Source organism: Falco peregrinus, chromosome 1, assembly GCF_023634155.1.
Source record: "Falco peregrinus isolate bFalPer1 chromosome 1, bFalPer1.pri, whole genome shotgun sequence".
Classification (NCBI taxonomy): Eukaryota; Metazoa; Chordata; class Aves; order Falconiformes; family Falconidae; genus Falco; species Falco peregrinus.
The window spans coordinates 26,995,285-27,017,044 of record NC_073721.1 but is presented as its reverse complement, the minus strand read 5'-3'; the positions used below and the strand labels follow the sequence as shown (position 1 = coordinate 27,017,044).

Sequence of the window (21,760 nt, the reverse complement as noted above, 5' to 3'; positions counted from 1 at the left end):
TGCTTTTACCTTCCCATTAAGACAAATGGAAGAAATTGCAGTTCTCGTTCAAGATGTCAGTCTTCCAACTGAACAGTTGTCTTGAATGCAAATTGATTTGGTTCTAGTTTTAGAGCACCAGTGTTAAAAAAACTTAGATCTGTACCTACTAAATATATTCTGTTCTTAAAACTGGATGTGTGGACATGAGTATTGTTTGTTTTACCTATTATTCAATACTGAATTGCTTTTCCTGCAGTGTTCTTTGGAATCTGCTTTCAAATTGTGTTCCCTTTCACAAGTATGCCAGTAATAACTTGCTACAGGCTATGTTCTGTTCTTACACACTCACAACTTAATTTCAGTATACTTCCACCACTATAAATGAGGAAAAGATTCAGTGCTCTAAAAGAATCTCCTGCAAATATCCTGCACAGTGATTCCTATGAACAAAACATGGTTATTCTTCTGTAGAGAAACATTCTTAGTTTCCAAATAGAATGCTACCAACATAGTGAGGTCTTAAAATTAAGCTGTTAGACAATATTTTTCATTACTTCAGGTTTGAGCCTGACAAAGTTAAGTTTCCCATTGTAGATTTCCCACCACTTTTTCCTCATCGATGAGTTAAAAACAAAACAAAACTAAAACCCTCAACCAGTTTACAAGTGATATGCTAGGGAGAAAACAGTTGATCGTTTAAAGAAACTAACTACTGTTGTTTTGAAAGCTCTAGTAAGATTGGCCCTTGGTCTGCATGTAATTCCCTTCTACATTTTGTCTAACAAGCTTTAGTTAGTTATAAGCATTGTTTCCTTTTGGGTTTTTTTTTTTGAACGGCTGCAGGGAAAGACCTTCAGTATGTATATGTTCAAGTATAAATTTCTCAAGTTTTCTGACAATGATTTAGCACTGATTTCCAAAAGAGAGCATATGGCAGTGTGGCAAAATGACTGGAGTTGGAGGAGACTCTAAACTGTAATTTTTTCCTCTCAGATGCTAACAAAGGTTAGAGATTGAATGCAGAAAGAGCAGACTGAAATAAAACATGAGGGGGAGAGGGAGTAAAGGTGAGGAGTAGTTGAGAAACTGAAAAAATTTGATTGCAGAGTTTAAGAGGCTAGGAAAAAGGTTTATCACTGATAACAAATGCTAGGGGAGTGAAGGGAAAAGCATCATGAACCACTGTAACATCCCCACATAGAAACTACAGTCATGATTCTTGAATCTTAACAATATTTTGTTTAGTTGTGCCAGAGCATTTCTCAGCTTCTTACCCTCTCAATTACTGTCTGTTTGTGGTTACACATAAGAAACCTTTTACTGTTTCATCTTAATGATGTTACTCAAATTATTAAGAGAACAAAACTTCAGCATCAAACTACTGCTGCAAAACTTCAGTTAGTGCATAATGTCTAATTAGATTGTGTCTTGGTAGTTAAATTATAGGAGTGCTGTTGCCATACACATAGCTATGATTGCAATGGCTTTACGTAAATTATTTATTTAAAAAAAAAAATTGAACTAGACTGTATTTGCAGTAAGATCCTTATTTTTTTTAGGTTCTGGCTTATTCTCTAGAAGTCAGTATATTCAGTATCGGAATTAGCAAATGATTTCACAGAAAAATAAATTATTGGGTCAACATATGGATCTAAATTTAAAAATTATCAGGTATTTTACTTTCCTTTACAAATTGTAAGGTGTCCAAGAGTCTGGACTACTCATGAGATCAGATATCTGGGAATTACTAGGATGTGTGCTCTCTTCAGGTCAGATCACATAGCCTGTCAATCTTGTGTTTTCTCCTTACTGAAGGTGTTTGAATTTTATATATTCAGATAATTCTTCAGTGCAGAGATTTCCTCCTCTAGTGGTATAGCAGTATTCTTGAAGTACTTTGTAACTTAACTCACATTTTACAAAATTGATTTATCTGAACGATTATGTTCCCTTTTCAGAGAGGGAATGAATTGAAATGAAAATGAAATTTACAGTTTGTTTTGCAATACGTTATATCGTTTGTGTTGGTTTATCATTTACGTGGATTGGAGTTAGTTTCCCAAGTAACAAACTACTGTATTGATCTTACAGTTTTAATTTTAAAAACTTACCAAAATGTCTGTTGTAGAAGGAAAAGATACTTCTAAAGATATATTGGGGGTTTCATATGTTGAATTATTCCAAGGTTGAACTACAGTCTCAATGCTTTTTAATGTATAAACTATCTAAAAGTTAAATCAGTAATTCAAAATGTATTAAAAGAAGTTGTTTGGCTGTCTGTAATACTGTGTTAATACCAGAACAAGACCTTGATAAAAAATACTTATGGTTTTGGTGACTAAGAATGAAGCAACAAGCATCATCTCCTCCAGGTGTACATTTTCTAAAGCTAGATGCTATTACATGTGGAAGTTTATTTTAAGATTGTAAAAGTAGCAAAAAAAAATCTTCTTTTTTCCTTCCTGTAATTACAGAAGCTGCTGGGTTTGCTTTGCTACCGATGAGGATGATCGGACAGCAGAGTGGGTGAGACCTTGCAGGTGCAGGGGCTCTACGAAATGGGTTCATCAGACTTGTCTGCAGCGCTGGGTGGATGAAAAGCAAAGAGGAAACAGTACTGCTAGAGTTGCTTGTCCTCAGTGCAATGCAGAATATTTAATAGTCTTTCCAAAGCTAGGTAAGATATATATCACTTTAAATTTTAAACATAATGGGTTGTTTCTTTGTATTGTTCTTAGGGGGGTTTTCCCCTGTTTTGGGGCTTAGAGCATCAGTTCTGTGGAAAACTTGTCTTGTTCCCTTTTCCAGACAGAAATAACTTCATATTCTGCTTGTGTCCTATTTGGGGGCTTAGTTAACTACCTTCTGAAATTTTTGCATGTGTTCCGCTTGGGTGTATTGATAAGTCTTATAGGTGATTGACCTATAATTAATTCATGCTTAATGTGATTTTTTTTTTTTGCTCTTGTTGAGCAGAGGGTGACTTCTTTCAGCAGTTGCCACATACTAGCACATGAACACATCCTATTTTTTTTTTTTTTCCTCAGCTTGCAGAGAAACTGTTATCAAAAGAAATTCAGAAGAAAGAATCTTACTGAGCAACCTGTTGCATTACCTGAAAAACATATTTTTACTTTGGGAGATATTCCCAAGTTAATATTGCCCTATATTCAAGAGTCAAAGTTGTTGTCTGTGGTTGCTGAGCACTGCCCTAGCTATGTTTGTAAAGGCAAAAGAAAAAAATTGGAAATGCTCTTCCAGAGTCTACTTACTTGAGTAGCAGAGTAGGACACTGCACAGTATGTTGCATATATTTAAATTAGCAGTGATTGCTGTTACTGAAGCCTCGCTTGCCCATATATACTATGAGGTATGTTAAGTAGGGCAAGAAAATGAAATGTTGCCATGGAAACTTTAAAAATCTTTAAATTCTCTAAACGCTTGTATTCACATGCTATATCAGCATTTCTTTAACAAGCAGTTTTACTTTAAAACAAGATTTCTGTAATGAAACAGCTGAAATAACTTGAACCGTTAGTTCTTTGGGACAGGACCTCTTTTTCTGTTAGTATAAGGGCTAACAAAATCAAGGTGTGAAGGGAATTTTATATAGGTGATGACATTTCATTCCATGATAGAACAGTAAGTAACGGAGGGAAAAAAATATGGACTATATATTGTTGATTTTCAAGGAAACATAAACCAGCATGAAACTTCCTACTAAGCTATTTCCATTTATCAACCACAATTCAGCTTTGCTATAAGGGTAAGGTAGAGAGGAATCTTAATCTCCATCACAAAGAAGGCATGAAATATAACATTTAGCATTGGCTTTGAGAGGGAAAAACATTGATATCGGGATACTTAGATACCACAAAACTTCAAGCCGTTTAAAATTTACTTGTATCTTAAATGATGAAATTGTAACGGAAGCTGCAATTGCATTTTGTCTTGGCAGTGGGAGAAAGGGGAAGCAGCTATAGTTTGGTGAGGATACATGCACACAAAACCCAGACATTTTCACTTGTTCTTGCAATTTGTGGCCTACTTAATTTGAAAGCTAATTTTCCTAAATGCTAACATTCCTCACTTCTGAAACATCGTAGTTCAGAAACTTATTTACATTAAGAATTCTCTAATGTACTGCTGGAAAGTTTTTTCTAAAAACAAATTTCTGTGAAAGAGCACTCCCTAACCCAACTTCTTTTATTTACGATTATAGTTTTCAAGTAATATCAATTTTAGGAGACATCAATGCATACCTCTATAAGTAACAGTGGGTGTCTTTTTATGTATTCATCAATTGAAAAAAAAACCCTAGTGATGTATCTTCTTAAAATCATAATTCCATTTCAAATTGAAGTGTGTATCAGTTTTAGAGATTGGTAGCAAGTATGTTCTTACTAGCTGTTTTCCTCTCCTCAGAGAACTTTTTTTATTAAATAGGAAAATAGTATTGCAATTTTGAAAGTAAGCAAAGTATTTATTTGATAATTATTTCAGTTTAATAAATAGAAAACAGTTTGACAGAAAAAGCTCTGTTAAAGCATGATCGTTCCTACAAAATGAATAATATTTTTGTACTTTATTTCCTTAGTTTGTGTGTCAGCGATATTTAATTTCCTGTCGCTTCCTTAATACCAGGTTTAAAGAAGAGTTAATTTGTCATCCTTTTTCACTGCTTCCTTCCTAAAGGGCTAATTAAAAGAAATAATTTTTGGAACAATATTTTTCTATTTTTTTCTCAAGGTTCTGTACCGAACTTCGTAGCTTGCTTCTTAAATGATTCATATCACAGCTGCAGTTTGTTAGTACTTTGTGTTAGACTTCTGCTGTTGCCGTATCACCTTACTGAGCTGTATAAGCAGGTTTCAGTGCTTTGTGTTGCCCTTTAGGACTTACCAAATATGATAGATTTTTTGAGTCTGGTGTTCACCTTCTTCAAACATATGTAAGTTTTCAGAATGGTACAACTAAACAACTTGTTCAGTGACTGTGGGAAACAGTCAGGATATGTAAATTACTGTGCACTTACTAGTTGCGGTTGTGACCTTGTTGCTACTTACAGCACATTGATAGACGTCCAAGTGCTTTAAGTGTAGCCTGGAAAGTTCAACTGTATTAATAGTTACGTCTAACTTCTTGTTCCAATTGTTTGTATTTTGAGTAGACTGTTCTTTCTTCAGAAACCCTTTAATTTTGGTACCTACTTGATAATAGGATGCTCAACTTGAGAATGAATAAACTGTATACTACACTGTCAGCTACTACAGACTTAATTTACATCAGTTGGTGTATTTTAGGCAGGGTGCTGGTGAGGTGTTTACTGTCTTACAAGCCACATAGGAAGATGCTTCCTGCCCTTAAAACTAGAGCTTATTACTAAAACAAAGCATGCATGCTGTACTAGAAGATGCACGCAAAGGTAACCAATTTGAAGTACATGCATAGTAGGTTAGGAACTTGAGGTTCCAGCAAAGCTAGAAAGTACAGTAAACAATATTCTGTCCAAGTTGCGTAGGACTGCCCACTGGTCTGATACATAACTTGGCAATATTTACAGTGATTTCTGTCAAGACTGCATAAAAGCTAAATGTGTTTAAATTGCAACTCCTCAGTATGATATTCATACACATATCTATGTATGGCAGAAAAAACACACAGCTGCAGTCCTTCTACAAGGTCTCTGGATTCTGCTGTTATGCAAATAGTATGTAAAATCCTACCCTGGTTTGTTTAGTTTTGTTTGTTTTAAAGGAGGTTAGGAAACACACCACAAAATAGATGTATTTGGGAGTGTTTTACAAGAATAACAATGCTGATAAAACATGACAATGAATGAGTTCAGTTAGATGTGCCTGTTGCTTGTTTTCACTGGCTGACTTGAGCTGAGTAAACAGGTTGTTTAGAAAGCATTCACACTAAAGCTCTTCTTGAAAGAGAAGAACCAAGTCAGTCATGAAACAGGAGTCACAATTTTGTTGGCATGGTTGGTGGACATAAGTTTAATGCAAACTTTCTGATCTGAATTTCAAATCTCAATTGTACATTTAAATGCACAACTTTTCATTGAGTGTAAATATGATGGTTCAGAGACTATCTTTTTGAGAACAAGATGTTAAGTTACTGCCACCCTAAAAAACTAAGAATATAAACTTGTTACATACTAGGAGTATTAAAGCTAAGAATTGAACTGAAAGGGATTTTTGTATATTTGGAGAATGCCAAATACAGTACCTTTACCTTTGGAAAAGTAAAAAAGCAAAAATTCCTTGGCACCTGATCTTCTCAATTCTGTGTAAGGTCAGAACAAGTATTGATTAATTGGAGGTCAGGAGGAAAATGGCCTACAACTTGGGATCAGTGTAGAAAACCAACCATGCTAACTAACTAGCGTGCCAATTCATCTAGTCGAAGCCCTGTGCATCTAGTGTATCAGGACTTCAGTAAGTCATTTAACACCATTGCTCAAGGGATCGTTCCTTCCCTGTCACTGCCCCCACCCCTCCACCCCACGTCCCACCCCCACCCAAACAAAAAAGAAAAAAAATTACGATGTAGTAAAAGAATTATAAGCTGGAGTGGGTAAACTGTGATGTGAGACATAAGAGGACTAGTTACTTGAAGAGTGCCTATAGGCTGGTTTTGAGAGTAACTTCCATAATTTCACTGATTTTTGGTAGGAAGAAGTAGGAGGGTGCTAAAAAGAACTATTCATGCATATGGGCTGGAGGGGGACAGGTCTGTGTGTAGAATTTGTTGACAAAGTAAAGTGGAATCAGACCATGGTGATGACATTTTTTTACTTCAGACTTCAACTTCTGGCTTTTACTTTGCTGGTGCTCTTGCTGTCTCTCCAAGACAAGGCAGAAGTATGCCCTTGTTTACCTCCCCAAAGTTGGTCAGTGTAATGTCTTGCTCTGTCCAAGTCTGGAAAGTGCAGTTGTCCGTAGACAGAACAATGAAACTCGATACGTGCATTGTTGTCAAAGGTACAGAGTATCCTGAATAGGTGGGTTTTTTCCTCTGATGTTTGAAAGATTATCCTCTAAAAATACTGAACGCAGCCTCTTCCAGCAGAGGGAATCTTTCATATTGACTGTGCTGCCTTTTATTATCTAGCAGGATAGTTTAGTGACAGAGTTCTGAGGTGCAGCTGTTAAAAGATAAGCACATGAAGTACATTACAGCTAATCAGTATTTTTTCTTTTTGAAAACAGGTGTATCTAATACATAAAAAAGCCACTAAGGCTAAAATGGTTTCTACAACAGAACAATTATGACTCAACACAAAGGATAGTAGTCATCTACAGTGGGTAAATTATTCAGTGCTCTAACCAGTACAGTAATATCTCAGAAAGATGTTGCAGTGTATGAAACGGTAGGTAGAAATAAGTTACAAGTTTAGCTTAGTAGCTTTTTCATTTTATGTTCATATTTATACAACATGTGTGGGATGTCAGACTTGTGTTTTCCAAGTTCATTCTTTCTGATCAGTGATAGATGCTTAGAGCTTTCTTCAGTATGCTTGTGTATGTGTATATGTATGTATATCTTGAAATCTTACTTTTCCTTTATCATAGGTCCAGTTGTTTACGTTTTGGATCTTGCAGATCGACTGATCTCAAAGGCATGTCCATTTGCTGCAGCTGGAATAATGGTGGGCTCTATATACTGGACAGCTGTTACATACGGAGCTGTGACAGTGATGCAGGTACACATAGATGTATTCCCTCTTCTTACCAGCTTTGAAAGCCAGTCTTCTAAGGAAAAATCCATTAAGACTCCTTTTTCCTTGGCTTAAAACATGCTTTAGCTGTTTTCAGCACTTTCAGTGCTGTTAACAAGTGAATTAAAGATGGGTGGATAGAAAGCTGTTCACTTTTAACTGATCATACTGTATAAAGCTAAGTATGCCTGTTCAGTCTGCAACAAGATTTACTACTACTCTTAACTGGCTGCCCTTTGTATGGCGGGCTGGTGAACCCACTTCTATTCTTACAAAAAAGGTGCCATTACTACTTTACTATTAATAATGGGTAGTCTTAATTCTTCAGAAAAGACATGAGACCTTTCACCTGTGGAAAAATTTTGCTGGTAACACTCAAAGAGTTGAAATGTTAATTTTTCAGTCCTACCACTTTTTTATTGTAATGCATGCGTGGTACAATTAATTCATCAACAACGAATGCAAACCTCTGCAAATTAATATATGTTCTTTTAATTACTTCAGACTGTATGGTTAGTTGTAAGGGAAAAGAATACTTATTTTTTCCTACTTCAGTTTTTGCGAACGTGCCTTTTAAATATAAAACCAACACTGACAGGTGGTAGGCTATTAACTATGGAAAGACTTGTTCACAGCTATCCTGGTTCAACTACAAGGCGAGTTTCCGTAGATTCTACAATTAGAAGGACCTTTGTTACAGTTGTAGTTGTTCATTCCTATATCAAGCCCATAACCTGTGTTTTGCCTGAAAACAAAGGTATTTCTGATGCTAATTCAGTTGTGGATAGAATGAATGTGTTATGTGCCAGTAGAAAAGTTCAGACATGTCAGTAAATACTGTCTTTTCAAAATCATGGCACTAACCACATTTAAAAATAAGGTACAAATGAAGATACACTTTAGGTTTTTTCCATTCAATTTTCCATTCAATCGAAAATAATGTACCTCTTCCTGCATTGTCTAGAGAAGCAAGTTTTTCATTCTGTGATCTTTGTTGCATAAGCTATTTCTAAATAACAGAATGTTTTTATTAAAACATCCTGAGATACTTGTTATTAATGTATCCTTTAAAGAGTATTGAATCAATTTCTGGGTGTAGAATTAATCATTCTAAAACTGTAAGTTCTTGTATGCCTTTCGGAAAGCGTGCTGCTCCATTTCAGATGTTTAGGCTTCTACTTATACCGAAGCACATGAAACTTCTCTTGAGATAGTAAGGAATTGTGTTACAGCTCTCTGCAAGATTATTGACTTGCAAACTAGGGCTGGTAGCTCACCTGCATTACGCTTGATAAGTGAGCAAGGATGCAAAGGCAAAACTTGAGTGTGTTTGGTAAAACGGTGTTCTTTTTTATTTAACTTAAAATGTGTGGGCAGCCCCAGACAAACTAGACTTCTTAGAAGTTACGTTCTTCGTTGAGTTGCAGCCTTTGTAATGTTTGTCAACTATATACGTATTTACCAGGTTGTGGGTCACAAAGAAGGTCTTGACGTCATGGAGAGAGCTGATCCTTTATTTCTTTTGATTGGACTTCCAACTATCCCAGTCATGCTAATATTGGGCAAGATGATTCGTTGGGAGGACTATGTGCTCAGACTGTGGCGCAAATACTCTAATAAGCTACAAATTTTGAACAGCATATTTCCAGGTAACATGATTAAATTTGAAAGGAAACACCAAGCTTGAATTTGTGCTTTTAGGAGATGGGGATAGGCAAGTAGCTTTTGCCTTTAAGTAAATGTGATTAACTCCTTCCCTCTATTTTATGTTTACTTGATTTAGGTTATGCTTCTATAATACCTAGTGGAAAGATGGGGCAAGAGGAGCAGGAGCATGGTTTCAGTTAAGGCCTCTAGTAACAAAACCAAGCTACTGAAAATCGTGGGTCTTACTTGAAAGTAAGAATGAATACAGCCATTCAATGGAAACAGAATATTCACTGAGAAGAGGAAATAGTTCCCCAAAAGTAATTGGGCTATAGATTTGTAATGGAGTAGGGGGTAGGCACTAGTGTGGTTTCTGTGTTCTCTTTGAGGTAGTGGCTATTTGATCTTTTCTTCCCCCACTTTTATCCCTTTAGGCATTGGATGTCCTGTTCCTCGTATTCCAGCAGAGGCCAACCCCTTGGCAGATCATGTCTCTGCTACACGTATTCTATGCGGAGCTCTAGTTTTCCCTACTATTGCCACAATAGTTGGCAAGCTGATGTTCAGCAGTGTTAACTCAAATTTACAAAGGACAATCTTGGTAAGATTCAGTATTCTTTGTTTCATACATTACTATAATATGGGAATATGAAGGGGTGTGTTGTGGGGGGAAGGAGGCAAAGTAAAAAGGAACATAAATTGATCTAGACCTTGAGTGGCATTTGATTAAGGGAAGAGGGTTTTTGTCTTGGTGGTGGACAGGCATCAAGTGTGAGAAACTTTGTCCTTATGACTGAAATTAGTCTCAATTTAAGACAAGGCTGAAACTCGTATCTGGTACTGTACTAGGCAGACCTTGGCAGTAATTAAGGGTCATAATGGCAATGAGGAACCAGCATCTTGTAAGAACAGTCTCTGCAAGGGAAGAATGGGGTTTATATTACAGCTTCTTCATACTAGCTTCTGTTTGCTAATTCTTTGAGAGAATCCTCTTGTTACTTATTTTATTAAGGAGAGAAAAATAAACTCCAGAGAAGCTGAATGGAGAGAGGGAAGGGCAAAGAGGAGACAGTCTTCTCCTTTGTGAATAACCTCTCTGGCTTGCAGCCTTTCAAGGGGAAGCACACAGAGTTTGGTCAGAGGGTATCACTGGTCATCTGGCCGTCACTTCAGACCCTGTTTTCAATTTCAACTTGTCTATGCACCCCTGTCTTCCATATGGAAGAAACAATGATATTACAGCCATTCATGCAGACTTAAGGCTTCTTAGTGTCTCTTCTTATTTTGAAGACTTAAGATAAACATATTCTAAAACTTTAAGAAATTGTTTCACAAAAAGCAGATTTTATTTCACTCCACACTTGCTTCTGGCAAGTGGTCTTTTTGACAGTCTGATTATAGAACAGTAGTTCGTGTTATTTCTTGTGCCATGTATATATATAGGCAGAGAAGGGAGGAAAGTGGATAGATAGATACCTGCATTTTACTTTGTTCTTTAAATAGGATGTATTTTGATCTATTTTTTTTTTAGAATATTTGTCAGACTTCCAAGCAAATAAAAGCTTTCAAAAGGTTTTATAGATCTGGTATGTAATCCCTTTAAGAAACATTAACCTCTGTAATAGTGCATTGTGACAGAAAGCTTTGAAATACTCATTTGGAATTGTCCTAATTAGCTAAACTTCAAAAGAAAATGCTGTATGATTAGAAAACAAATCTTCTTTGACCAGAAATTCCTAAAAGAACACTTGCAATGATATGACACTGAACTGTGCAGGTTTTCAAAATATCTTTTTATTTCAGGGTGGAATTGCCTTTGTTGCCATAAAAGGAGCTTTTAAGGTTTACTTCAAACAGCAGCAATATTTGCGCCAAGCTCACCGCAAAATTTTAAATTATCCTGAGCAAGAAGGAGCATAAGGCTGTGATCTCCAGATGCCATACAGTCTCACCTAACAGGTTTCCATGTTGTATTGGTTCCATCATTACTGCACAGTAGTGGAGAATTGTGATAAGTCGCTGCTCCTGTTTCTTTTTCTTAAAATACAATAAAGCGCTGTCTTGTGGCAGGGTAAATCCTTTCAGCAATCACTGAACCTAAGAATGTGACTTGGCTTTCATTATTTTTGGGTATTTCTGTTGAGCAACAGGGTTCTGAATTATTTTCTTTGAGCCAGTATGCTGAATGAGGAAAAAAAAGGCATCAACTACAGAACAAGAACATTTTTAAATTGTGTAGTTAATGTAGGCTATATCTAAATGCCTTTTCTGTACATGTTTTCATACCCACTGCTATCATCCAGTTCAGCATTTCACCCAGTGAAGGGAATTTTTTTTAGAAAGGAGATGTGAGTCATTACCAACGAGAAGAAACTGGGACATCAGTCAACAATTTCCTTGGGTTTTGCTGGTATTAAACAGGGAGTGTAAAATACTCAAATGACTGGTCAGAGAAAGCAGAAGATAGATCACTCTCTACAGGACTTGTGTCAGCTTTAGCCACCTGAGTACTAGGTGTTGGAATCAGCATGGCTTCCAGGTGACTATTTTGTTACTGGTAATATTTTTTTGTCCTGTTCTATCTTCTGCAGTGCCTGTTGTTATTTTCCCATGGCTCTCTTACTGTTTTGTAACTGGTGCTCAACAGCATTTTTTTCCTCCACAGTAAAATAATTACATGGGGGAAGTAAGTTTCTGTTGCTGATTTTGTAGCTAAGTATTGGAGCACTTGTTTAGTTTTCATGTTCCTTTTATGTAAATACCTGTACAAGTACAAAGAGCAGTAGAAGTGTGAGGAAACAACACTGGTCACTAAAGCTACACTTAAACTGAGAGATGAGGGCATCCTTCTGAACTTCCAGACCTGGGTGCGTAATGAGCTCCGTACCAGGACTGGGCTCCCTTCTGCCCATACCAGCTCTAGTGGAAGGACTGGCAGGACGGGCCACGTTACACCTTGGGTGTCTAATCTGAGCGTGGGATGTAACCAGCAGGCTAAACGCTCTTAAGACAACTTGGCTCCATTCTGTAAAGGACTGAAGGATAAATCTTAAATGCGTAATAAACTACGTTTATTTATACAGTAAGCTTTACTGTTGTATGTTCAAAGGAGCCAGCTGAGGGAGACATTAGCACTTCAGTTATCTGATGTATTCATAAACTTAATTTCAACAGAAATTAACTGTGGTGTTAAGTTAAATTTTGACAAACATAATATGGCCGTTTAATACTCATACCAGACCTAAACTAGATTGAGTACTTGAAGTTTTTTCTTAACAACAGTTTGTTTGTTTTTCTCAGAGTTGTGGGGTTTTTGTTTTTTTCTTGTTCATATTAGTATGTCAAATGCATGGAGAAAGGTTTAAAACATCTTTTAGTGGAATTACTCATAAGTAAATATTTCTTTTCACCAGAAAAGTAAATGCAGAATGGACTTCATATTTGACTGCAATAATGTATGTTTGAGAAATTCAAAATATGGTACCTTTTCTATAGTATGTTTATCTTAATTACCGAGATGTAATATTTTAGAACTGTACAAAAGTGTATATAATGGCCAACTAGTATTCAAAAACTATACAGATACGGAAAATTATACATTCAATCAATATCAAATACTTTTGAGGTTCTTGCTGTAACTGAAGAATTACTATAATCTTGTAAGTCTGCTGATTATATTTGTCTTGGTGGGCTCACTTTTATACAAAACTCTAAATAGAGTAGCAACCTCTGAATGTTGCTGCTTTCTGTAAGATAGTCTTGAAACAATATAATATGTATTTCTTACAGAATTCCTCATTTCAAGAAAACAGCTTTTCAGTGGTCTTCACTGTATATATTTCCAAGCAATTTATTACTTGTTTTTAAAGTCTTATGAAGAATTGAATGATGAAACTAGTGGGTTTGAAACTGGTTCCATTGGAAAGCTAATTGTCTCCTCTGGAAGTTAAAGCTATTGTAAAAATAAAATTATAAAAATAACTGTATGGATGATAAAATGATTTCACCTGATTGGCAGAAGGTCATTACTCTGTAAATCTTGTTTTTAAGTATTGCAAATTATAGTTACATTGAATTAGGTTGAATAAATATTTTTTACGCTCCCTAGTGTATTTTGTCAGTTGAACAAAAGCCTGTAGCAAAAACTTCTGAATGAAAAATGTGTTCGGTTTTAATGTATATCTAAGAATTTATATAATCAATTCTAGGTTGATAGCTAAAGAAATATCTTGGGGATGAAGAAATAATTACTCTAAGACTCTAAACTTACATTTATGTTTCTTATCTTTTTTTTCTTTTCCTCTCTAGTGATCGATAAATGATGTAGGGGAATACATTTCTCAAACATGCAAAGCAAAAGAAATCGTTGCAACACAAACAACTGCTGGTAATACAGAACCAGGGTTGGGAGTTATTACGTATCTCTGGGTTGGCTGACGTGCAGCATTTATTTGGGGAATACACTGATCCCTCTTCATTGAGAAAGATAACACTGGCTGTAGGAAGTTGTTTGTTTTGTTTTTTTCTCCTAATGGCTAATTTATGTCCCATTACTTTCAGAACAAGGAATAGGAAATGTTATCTAGCATTTTTAAGTGTACTTTCTTACCTGTAACTAAGTTTCTCTTAGCTTTCTATTACATCAACATAAAGGCACAACTTACCTGAGAGCTGTGATTATGTAAATATACAGGAGGTGCTTCTCCCCTTCTCTCTCTCCTCTCCTCTCTGGAGCCCTATTGTCCTTCTCGTGACTTCTTGTTTGAATGGGGGTTCTTTCCTGCATCCTCTTTCCTTGTAACAATGTCCATGAGTTGTCTGGTTTGAAGTATTTAATTCCTTCCTCATCTGGATTTGTTTCTCAGAGGTTAGCTGTCTGCCTTGGTTTGATTGTCAGAGGAGGATCCAATTGTGTAGCTGTTTAAGGCCTCTCCAGTATTTAGAGTAGTTCTGTACTTGTAAAAAAAAGACATGCTTAGGTATTCTGACTTGAGTCAGAATTATCTATTTTGAGGAGACAGTTCTTAGTAGGTTTTCAGCTGTGTAATGTTTATCATGGCAGCTGTGAGGATTCCCCCTTTTAAAATGGATACTGTGGAACTTGGACAAGTTTATGGAGTGGATGTTTGAGGGTTGTTTGGAGCAGCATTTTACTAGCTGCTTTTTGGGAAGGTTTTTAACCGCAGACAAATATGTCACTTTGTATAGTGGTTTTTACTGATTGAGAGGACTGGGAGAAGAACTACAGACATCATAGATCCATTTACTGTTGCACCAGTCTTGCTTTTGGAACCCTGTATTTAATGTTCTGTGTCCTTAGCACTTTCTATTTGCATTTTTATTTTTTGAAGAGCTTAGCCAAGTCATTTAATGCATCATTGACTACAGTCATGTTATCTGTTCTCCTAAGAAATGCTGTGCTAACACATTGCAATTTTGAAGTATGACTACCAGTTTTACTAATGAGTCTGGTTTTGGAATTCTTTTCTGGTTGGCAACTGCTACCAAACTTTGTGTTGATGTGATTTTTGGTTGCTGGTTTTGTTTGGTTTTTCAAAAAAACATGCTGGGGTGGGGTTGATAGGATCATAGGTAAAAGCTAGGTAATTTTGAAAAAGTCTTAGCAGTTGTCCTCTCACTGACAGGCCCCTTCCTCTGCACCCTTGCAAAGTCACAGAACTTAATATCCAAACCCAAAAAGCAGTTGATTATTGATTAGTTCTTGTGCAGTTTGAGAAGATGTTCTAGTTTTGAAGGGTGATTAAAATGGAAGTGATTCTGCTTTGGCACACAGGTGTTACTCACCTGAATTTTCCTCTTATTTTTTCTCAAAAGAGAGGGATGTGTGGCTATGTGGTTGGGATGGCAGTTGTTAGATTGTAAGAAACTTTGAGAAAGTTGACAGTTAACTAGTGCATTAGCCTGGGAGAGGAACTGCTTATGGGAACCATTTGTCTGGAATTTTCCGAAGTTTTTCTTAATTTGAGTATATTTGTGTATATATATGTAAATAAAAAATTGTACTGAAAGTTTTCTTGGCTGTAGATAAGTACATACATGTGAACAGCAATATACTGGAAAATGGTTCTTGCTAGGACTGAGGCAAGTTTAATCTGTCATGCTACTCCACACTGTCAGGATCAATCTACAGTTTTGTCAACTACATAAATTTGGTGCAGGCAGTATTTAAGATGACCTAAAAATATTAAGGCTGTGCAGTGTTAGTTATGTACTTTCTTCTTCAGTAACCTAAGTGCCTTAAATTTTTTTCACTTTGATATTTGAGGAATTCAGCTGTTGCTGTCTTGCTGACTTAGCTCCATTTCCTTAACCTGTGACCTTGACCCTGCGTTTACCATGACTTATTGACAACTTATTCTTACTGTTTCTACCTGGGTTTTCTGGGGGGGGAGGGCGAAACTTCAACTGTTTCAAGAAACCACATAAACTCTTTGATATTTAATTCAATGAGGTAAATACATACTTGGAATATACCACTGAATCTGGCTGTACGTCCTCATCCTCACAGCCCCTCAGTACCCAAACTTACCATCATCTAACCCTGTTGACTGAAGAGGCACATTGTCTCCCAGTAGTGTTGTCTCACTTGCTGTGGTTTGGGGTAAGATGCCCACTTTAGTCTGTTTCAATAAATTCCAGCATAACCTGGGGAAATCAGAAGCCGATGTTCCTTAATGAGTTGGTTCAATTCTTGTGGGCACTGAGGCCAAGACTTCCTTCTTCATTGCTGCTTAGCAGGTTGCTCTGCTGGAATGAGCTGTAAAACTAGAAGTATTTGTGCCAGAGTTTGCCCAGCATTTCAACCATTCAGATTCTTTCTGCTTTACTAATTTATAGAAGTCCAGGGTCGGCTTTATTAATTTATTGCAATGCCTTATTCAAGAGCTTGAGTAATAGAGCTCACTTTCCAGAAAGGCAACAGTCACAAGACAAGTGTCCAAAGAGAATATTACTGCAAGTGAAAAAAAACAGTGATGAACTCTCTCCATTAGATCATGGCCCCTGTGCTTCAAGAAGTTTTGAAGATCTGTGGCCTTTGTCCATTCATGTGTTCTGCATGTTTAATTGCTTTTGCACCTCTGAATACTGTGAGCTTAAAGCAGTTATTTCTGGTTGTACTAAACTAAGTAGTTCAGTAGAAAAAAAAAAATCCATTCCAGAATTACTAAAAGCAAATAGCAGACATGACTTGAAACTGCTTCAACTGAACAGCTCAGCAGCACCTGTCAAAACATATCTTGCCAGCACCTCATTTAATGCTGGATGACTAAGCCATGGAAAAGCAATTGCCTAAGCAGTTGTTCCATAGGAAGTAGTATGCTTATTGAAGGGGGCGGGGGAGAAAAGAAAAAAAAAAAAAAAAAAGGCAGCAACTTCTGCCTTCAGACCAGTCTGTGATATGGCATGCACAGCGTGATGTTTTGGGTGTTTTTGAATTGCTCCTCCACTCTTACTTCAGCTCGGTAACTCTTAGCTGTAGCTAATGGGAGCTGGTAAAGGAACACCAATTATTTATGCCTAAGGACTATTTTGTGAGTAACTGTCATTTCTCTGCCATGAATCATCACAAGAAGCTAATGCCCCCACCCACTATCTCTGGAAGAGCCTCCCCCTACCAGTTTTCCAGGTGCTTCTCACAAACAGAAGGTAGAATATATAAGGTAGCACAGATCAAAAACTTTCTTGATGAAAATCAAGAGGTTTTGTGTTTTCTGCAGCAAAATGATAGCTGGTTCACAAGCGTATGAGTAACTTGACAGAAGATCTCTACCACCTTACCTCCCTTGCATATTTATAGATTAAGATCCCACAGGCAATTCTGAGTTTGTTACTAGTCATGGTTTGCAGCATTACTCTTCCAACCAAGGCCCCGGTGCTGGAGGGAAGTCCTGTTTCCCCGCTATATTCACACTTGAGTTTCAAGGATTGTTACTTTGTTTTTTTCTAATCCAAGACAGATGTTAGTTAAATGTACATAACAATAATCACTCCCGCTGGATGAGAAGCATTGCAGAAGCTTTATGGAATGTGGGTTACATGATGAAAGCCTTTTGGAGAGGGGGGATTGAAGGAATAAAAACTGGAAGTAATTTCAGAGGTAGAAAAATGTCATTTTGACATACTGAGTCTGTGATTTGGACCAAATTCCCTCAGTACCAGGCTGTGAAGGGCTGGAGGGATTTCTCATAACCGACACCACAGCAATTCTTTGACTTCTGAGGGGGGCACAGAAAATGGTTGCTAACCTATAAGGATAATTCAGTCTGTACTTCATTAAACAAAGGTTTCGGCTTTTTCTTAAATTCTTTGGTACCTTTTAAAATGCAAAGCAGTGTTTTGTTGTTCTGCGGGTAGTTTCTTTTTCAAAAGTAGTGGTATGTTTTAACCGCAGGGTTCTCTACCCCAGAGCGTTGTTAAATTGTGACTACAAAAATGAAAGTGCTTTCCACTTGGCATGAATTAAATACCACGCAATGCAACTGACCTTCCCACATTACAACCCCCCGTCTCCTACCGCAGACACAGAACTGTGCTATGTATTTATGTCACATACCACCTTACTGGTAACTAGGCTGCTTTTCCCATGCGCGCTGACGTAAGGAGTAAATTCACCGCTGCTTGCAGAAGCATGGGCACTGGCATTTCTTTGTTCAGCTGTAGATTCTTTATGAACAGAATTGTTCTATTTGCCTTTCTAAAGAAGCCTACAAGCGAAAGCTCTGGTTAATAGATGGTGTTCTTCATTACACTCATTTTCTGTTTTTAAATACATTTAGAACAGTTACATATAGCTACTTAAACGCCCAATGACAGAAAATGTATGTGTATTTCTGAGCCTTCAGGTCTGAAGCTACTTTGGATAGAGTTGGAGTAGGTGATCAGACAGTCCATAACATTCCTCTTGGCAACTCCTGCTCAAAGCATTTCAGTTCTTGCTGAGCTAAGTGACATACACTGTGTGATTGAATCCCCTCATATAGCACTTGAGTGCAGTCAGTAGCAGCCCGCAGAAATATTTTGACCTAATCTACAGATTAGGACCAAGAAAAACATAAACCAGCTTTACGAGTGGCGTCTGTGGAGACTTTTTAGAGGTGATTCCAGTGACGCACCATGGAAACTGTTCTAGATGCCAGGGATCATCTTGTCTCCTCAAAAATCTAAGCATCATGGGGTCTTTCTTGACCAAGCATGAATCTTGAGTACGTCCTCAGCAAAGATCAATGCCACGGGGGTTGTAGCAGTGAGCTCTCCGTGCCTCAGTCTTTTTAGCGAAGTACCAAGATCGGGAAAAATCCCTGTGTGGAAAACTGCAGTTGCAGATTGTGTAGTTATAGGAGATCGTTAGAATGGGAAACAATCTTGTTGACACCTTCCAAAACTGTGTGAGATGCATGTATTAACTAACTTTGCAAGCTTCTTACTGTCAAAACCATAGCCAAAGTCCTCATTGAGTGCAGCTGGCGTTCAGATGTTATGTAAGTAACTCTTTGCAAACCTGCCGTTGACGAGCAGAATGTCTTCCATAGTCATCCTGTTTGTCCTTGTTACCACCCTTAGGATGCATCATTGCTGAGGAACACGACCATTTATGGCATCCATGTATGAGGAGTTCAAGGAAAGTCAAGCCAAATCATTCCGTGTAATAAGCTGGACATCTTCCAAAGCCTGTTAGAGGGTCAGCTTTAGGAGCCTCATTACAGGGTAATTAGTTACATCTGGATATTACTGAGGAGCAAATTAACACAAGTGTTTTAGAAAGCAGTGTATAGACTGGAATTCATCCCTTCCAGCAGCTGCATAATCATAATCTGGGAAGCGAAGTCATCCTTTTCTTGCACCTAAAATATGTTCTTATGAATGGCAGCCACTGAGCTAATGTTAAAACACATTTGCATACATATGAATACGACCAGGTGAAACTGAGTATTTATACACCAGCCATGATGTGCAGCTTGGATCATGTATTTTAGTTTTGTTCTGGTTCTGTTTCTAAAAGCACAAGGTTTGTGATACTGTGCACCACAGGAAAGGCGCAAAAGCCATAAGCAAGCTGAATTCAGTATGTAGCAGTTCTGCTCCAGTCAGAAAGCAAATAAATATACTGACATGTAATTAGGATAAATCAATATACACCACAATTATGTGGCATGTGGTAAGCAGACTCCAAAAGTGAGTGGTGTATTTTTGCATCCTAACATTTCCTGTATTCCAAAAGCAGATTCTTACTGCGTTTTTGAGATGTAAATAGATGGCCTGAAAATATCTTTTTTTTTTCTCTAACAACCCTTTTTTGAAAGTCAGGTCTCTTTCTTTACAAACTAACTTGTGGAGTAGCCGAACAGTATTGCTATCCAAATGCAGTAACAAGACTTGATACTCGCTGTCCAGTAGGTAGGGAAGCAGAAGGATGGGAAGAGCGTACAATGAAATTAAATTCTACTAACAAGTGAACTTGGTGCTATGTCTTGAGTAGTGCATGTAGTTAATTTTGTCTTTTAAAGTATATTAGCATTAAAAAAGGAAACATCTATAATCATTTTGTACTTAGACCCACACACCCCAAAATCTGCTTTTTTGCTCAATACTGATACCAAAACAAGCAAAATACCAGAGTGTACTGTATTGGCCATCCTGCCTTTCAAACGCTTCTCTTAGTCTTGTGCAGGGGTCTCACCTGGTTGAAGATAGCTGAAAAGCTAGAGGATGTGAAGAATCACTTGAGGAAACGAAATCAGCGAGTGACTGAAGTGTGAGAGATGCTACAGGCAATGACGGCAGGGTCACTTCTTTTCAGTCCCAAAGTCCTACAGACAAATTCCCTTATCTATCTATAGAAACAAAGCAACCACTTGACAACATAAACTCGCCAATCCCAATGGAGGAGTGGGATTTCTCAAGCGTATTGGACAAATTTGTCACAGCTGAAATGTTCTTGCAGATGAAATTTCAGCTGGTTTAAGGTGCAGTTACACAGCTCAAGTATGGTCTTTGCTGGGTGAGCAGATGCACACAGAGCAACTTTGTGATGGAAGGAACCACAGATAATGCCACCTGGTATTTCAGATTTGTACTGCACTTTGCCCGTTCCTGCTCTGTGTGATTGCTGGATGCTAGAGGATTCTTCTGGGTGAGACCCGGATGCTTCAGGCTCCGTTGCCTCCACAGGGAACACTTGCAGTCCACAGCAGGTGCCCCTGTCCTGGGGCCTGAGCACCGCTTGCTGCTAACAGCTCATCCAGGCAGTAGGCATAACCTGCTCCCAGTGCAAGCAGCAGGATAGGTGTAAGGACTGCTGGAAGAAAGCTCGGAGCTGGGCTGAGAGCCTCTTTCCCATATTTAATGACGCTTAACAAAAAAGAGATCTGCAGACCTGAGGTGGTGCCACCTTCTTGCATACCTGCACCAGGGGTCCTTTCTTGGGGCACTGGGCAACTACAGAGCTTTGGGTTGACCTGAAAGTCGTGACTTTGCAGTGGAGCCAGGCTGGCAGAATGGTGCCCGTCCTCCTCCGGGAGGGAAGCCAAGTCCAGTTCTCCTTGGACAGGGGAAAGGCCCGTGAGTCAAAGGCAGAAAGGGCACAGGGTGCCCTCTGCTATCGCTGTAAGGGGGAAGCACAGCCGAAGTGCAGACAGCCGAGTTAGCTGTTACCTGCTTCAAGTAAGGGTGGGGTTGGGACTCGTCTCTCTTGAACGAGCTTCGTGAGCTTTTTTTTCTTTTTCCCCAGCAGGTACAATATTTTTATTTTAAAATCTATCTTTAGGGGTGCCTTATAAGCCTGTAACACCAAAATGAAGACAGACTACAGCACAACAGCTTTCCAGAGGCCAGGTTAGCATCAGAGTCTGCAAAATAACAAAAGATGTAAATGAGAGCAGCATTCTGGAACCGTACCAACTGCTTGGCAGAAAAGACACACAGATTTCATACCATGTCTAAAACAAGATCATCTCTCCTTATCACAGCTGTGGTTGCAATGTAAGCCTAGAGCAGATGCTGGAATTCTAAAATTCTGCATATCTTAAAGCAGATCTAGGCCCCCAGCAGGTAAAACACTAGGACTTGCCAGCACTTTTGTTTTCTTCTTCCGGCCCCTGCTGCTCCTGCCCATGGCTATGGTTGTGCTGGAAAGTTACTTTTAAAGGTCAGAGATAAGGATAGTCAGGTATGGATTTTCAATCCCAAACACATGCAGTATTTCAGATGATGTGATCTTACATTCTGGTTAAGTCCTTTTATAGTTAATCTCCCAATTTTCCAGCTGTGTAGGAATTGTAGATTTTGGCTAATCCTCATGTCTCTGGTGGTTGGAGCTTTTTCCATTCACCAGCAGTTCATCAGTACAGCTAAACAAAATCACTGTAAGCTGTCAAACAGAAG

The 21,760-nt window shown here is 37.9% G+C and overlaps 1 protein-coding gene and 1 long non-coding RNA gene across 2 annotated transcripts in view; one reads left to right on the top strand and one right to left on the bottom strand.

Annotated features, from left to right (window-relative positions):
* The window catches only part of MARCHF5 (membrane associated ring-CH-type finger 5), a 30,041-nt gene extending 16,580 nt beyond the window's left edge, over positions 1–13,461 (top strand). The window contains exons 2-6 of the mRNA XM_055792558.1: positions 2,457–2,659; positions 7,566–7,696; positions 9,177–9,360; positions 9,793–9,959; positions 11,162–13,461. Of these exons, the coding sequence (XP_055648533.1) occupies positions 2,457–2,659; positions 7,566–7,696; positions 9,177–9,360; positions 9,793–9,959; positions 11,162–11,278 (802 nt within the window). The 3' untranslated portion in view covers positions 11,279–13,461. The remainder of the gene's footprint in view (positions 1–2,456; positions 2,660–7,565; positions 7,697–9,176; positions 9,361–9,792; positions 9,960–11,161) is intronic.
* Positions 13,462–13,871: 410 nt separating this feature from the next.
* On the bottom strand, positions 13,872–20,559 carry LOC129783022 (uncharacterized). Its single transcript, XR_008745053.1, has 2 exons — positions 15,909–20,559; positions 13,872–14,308 (listed from the first exon to the last, which is right to left on the bottom strand). It is a non-coding gene; the product is annotated as an uncharacterized LOC129783022 (long non-coding RNA).
* Between the last annotated feature and the right edge of the window lie 1,201 nt (positions 20,560–21,760).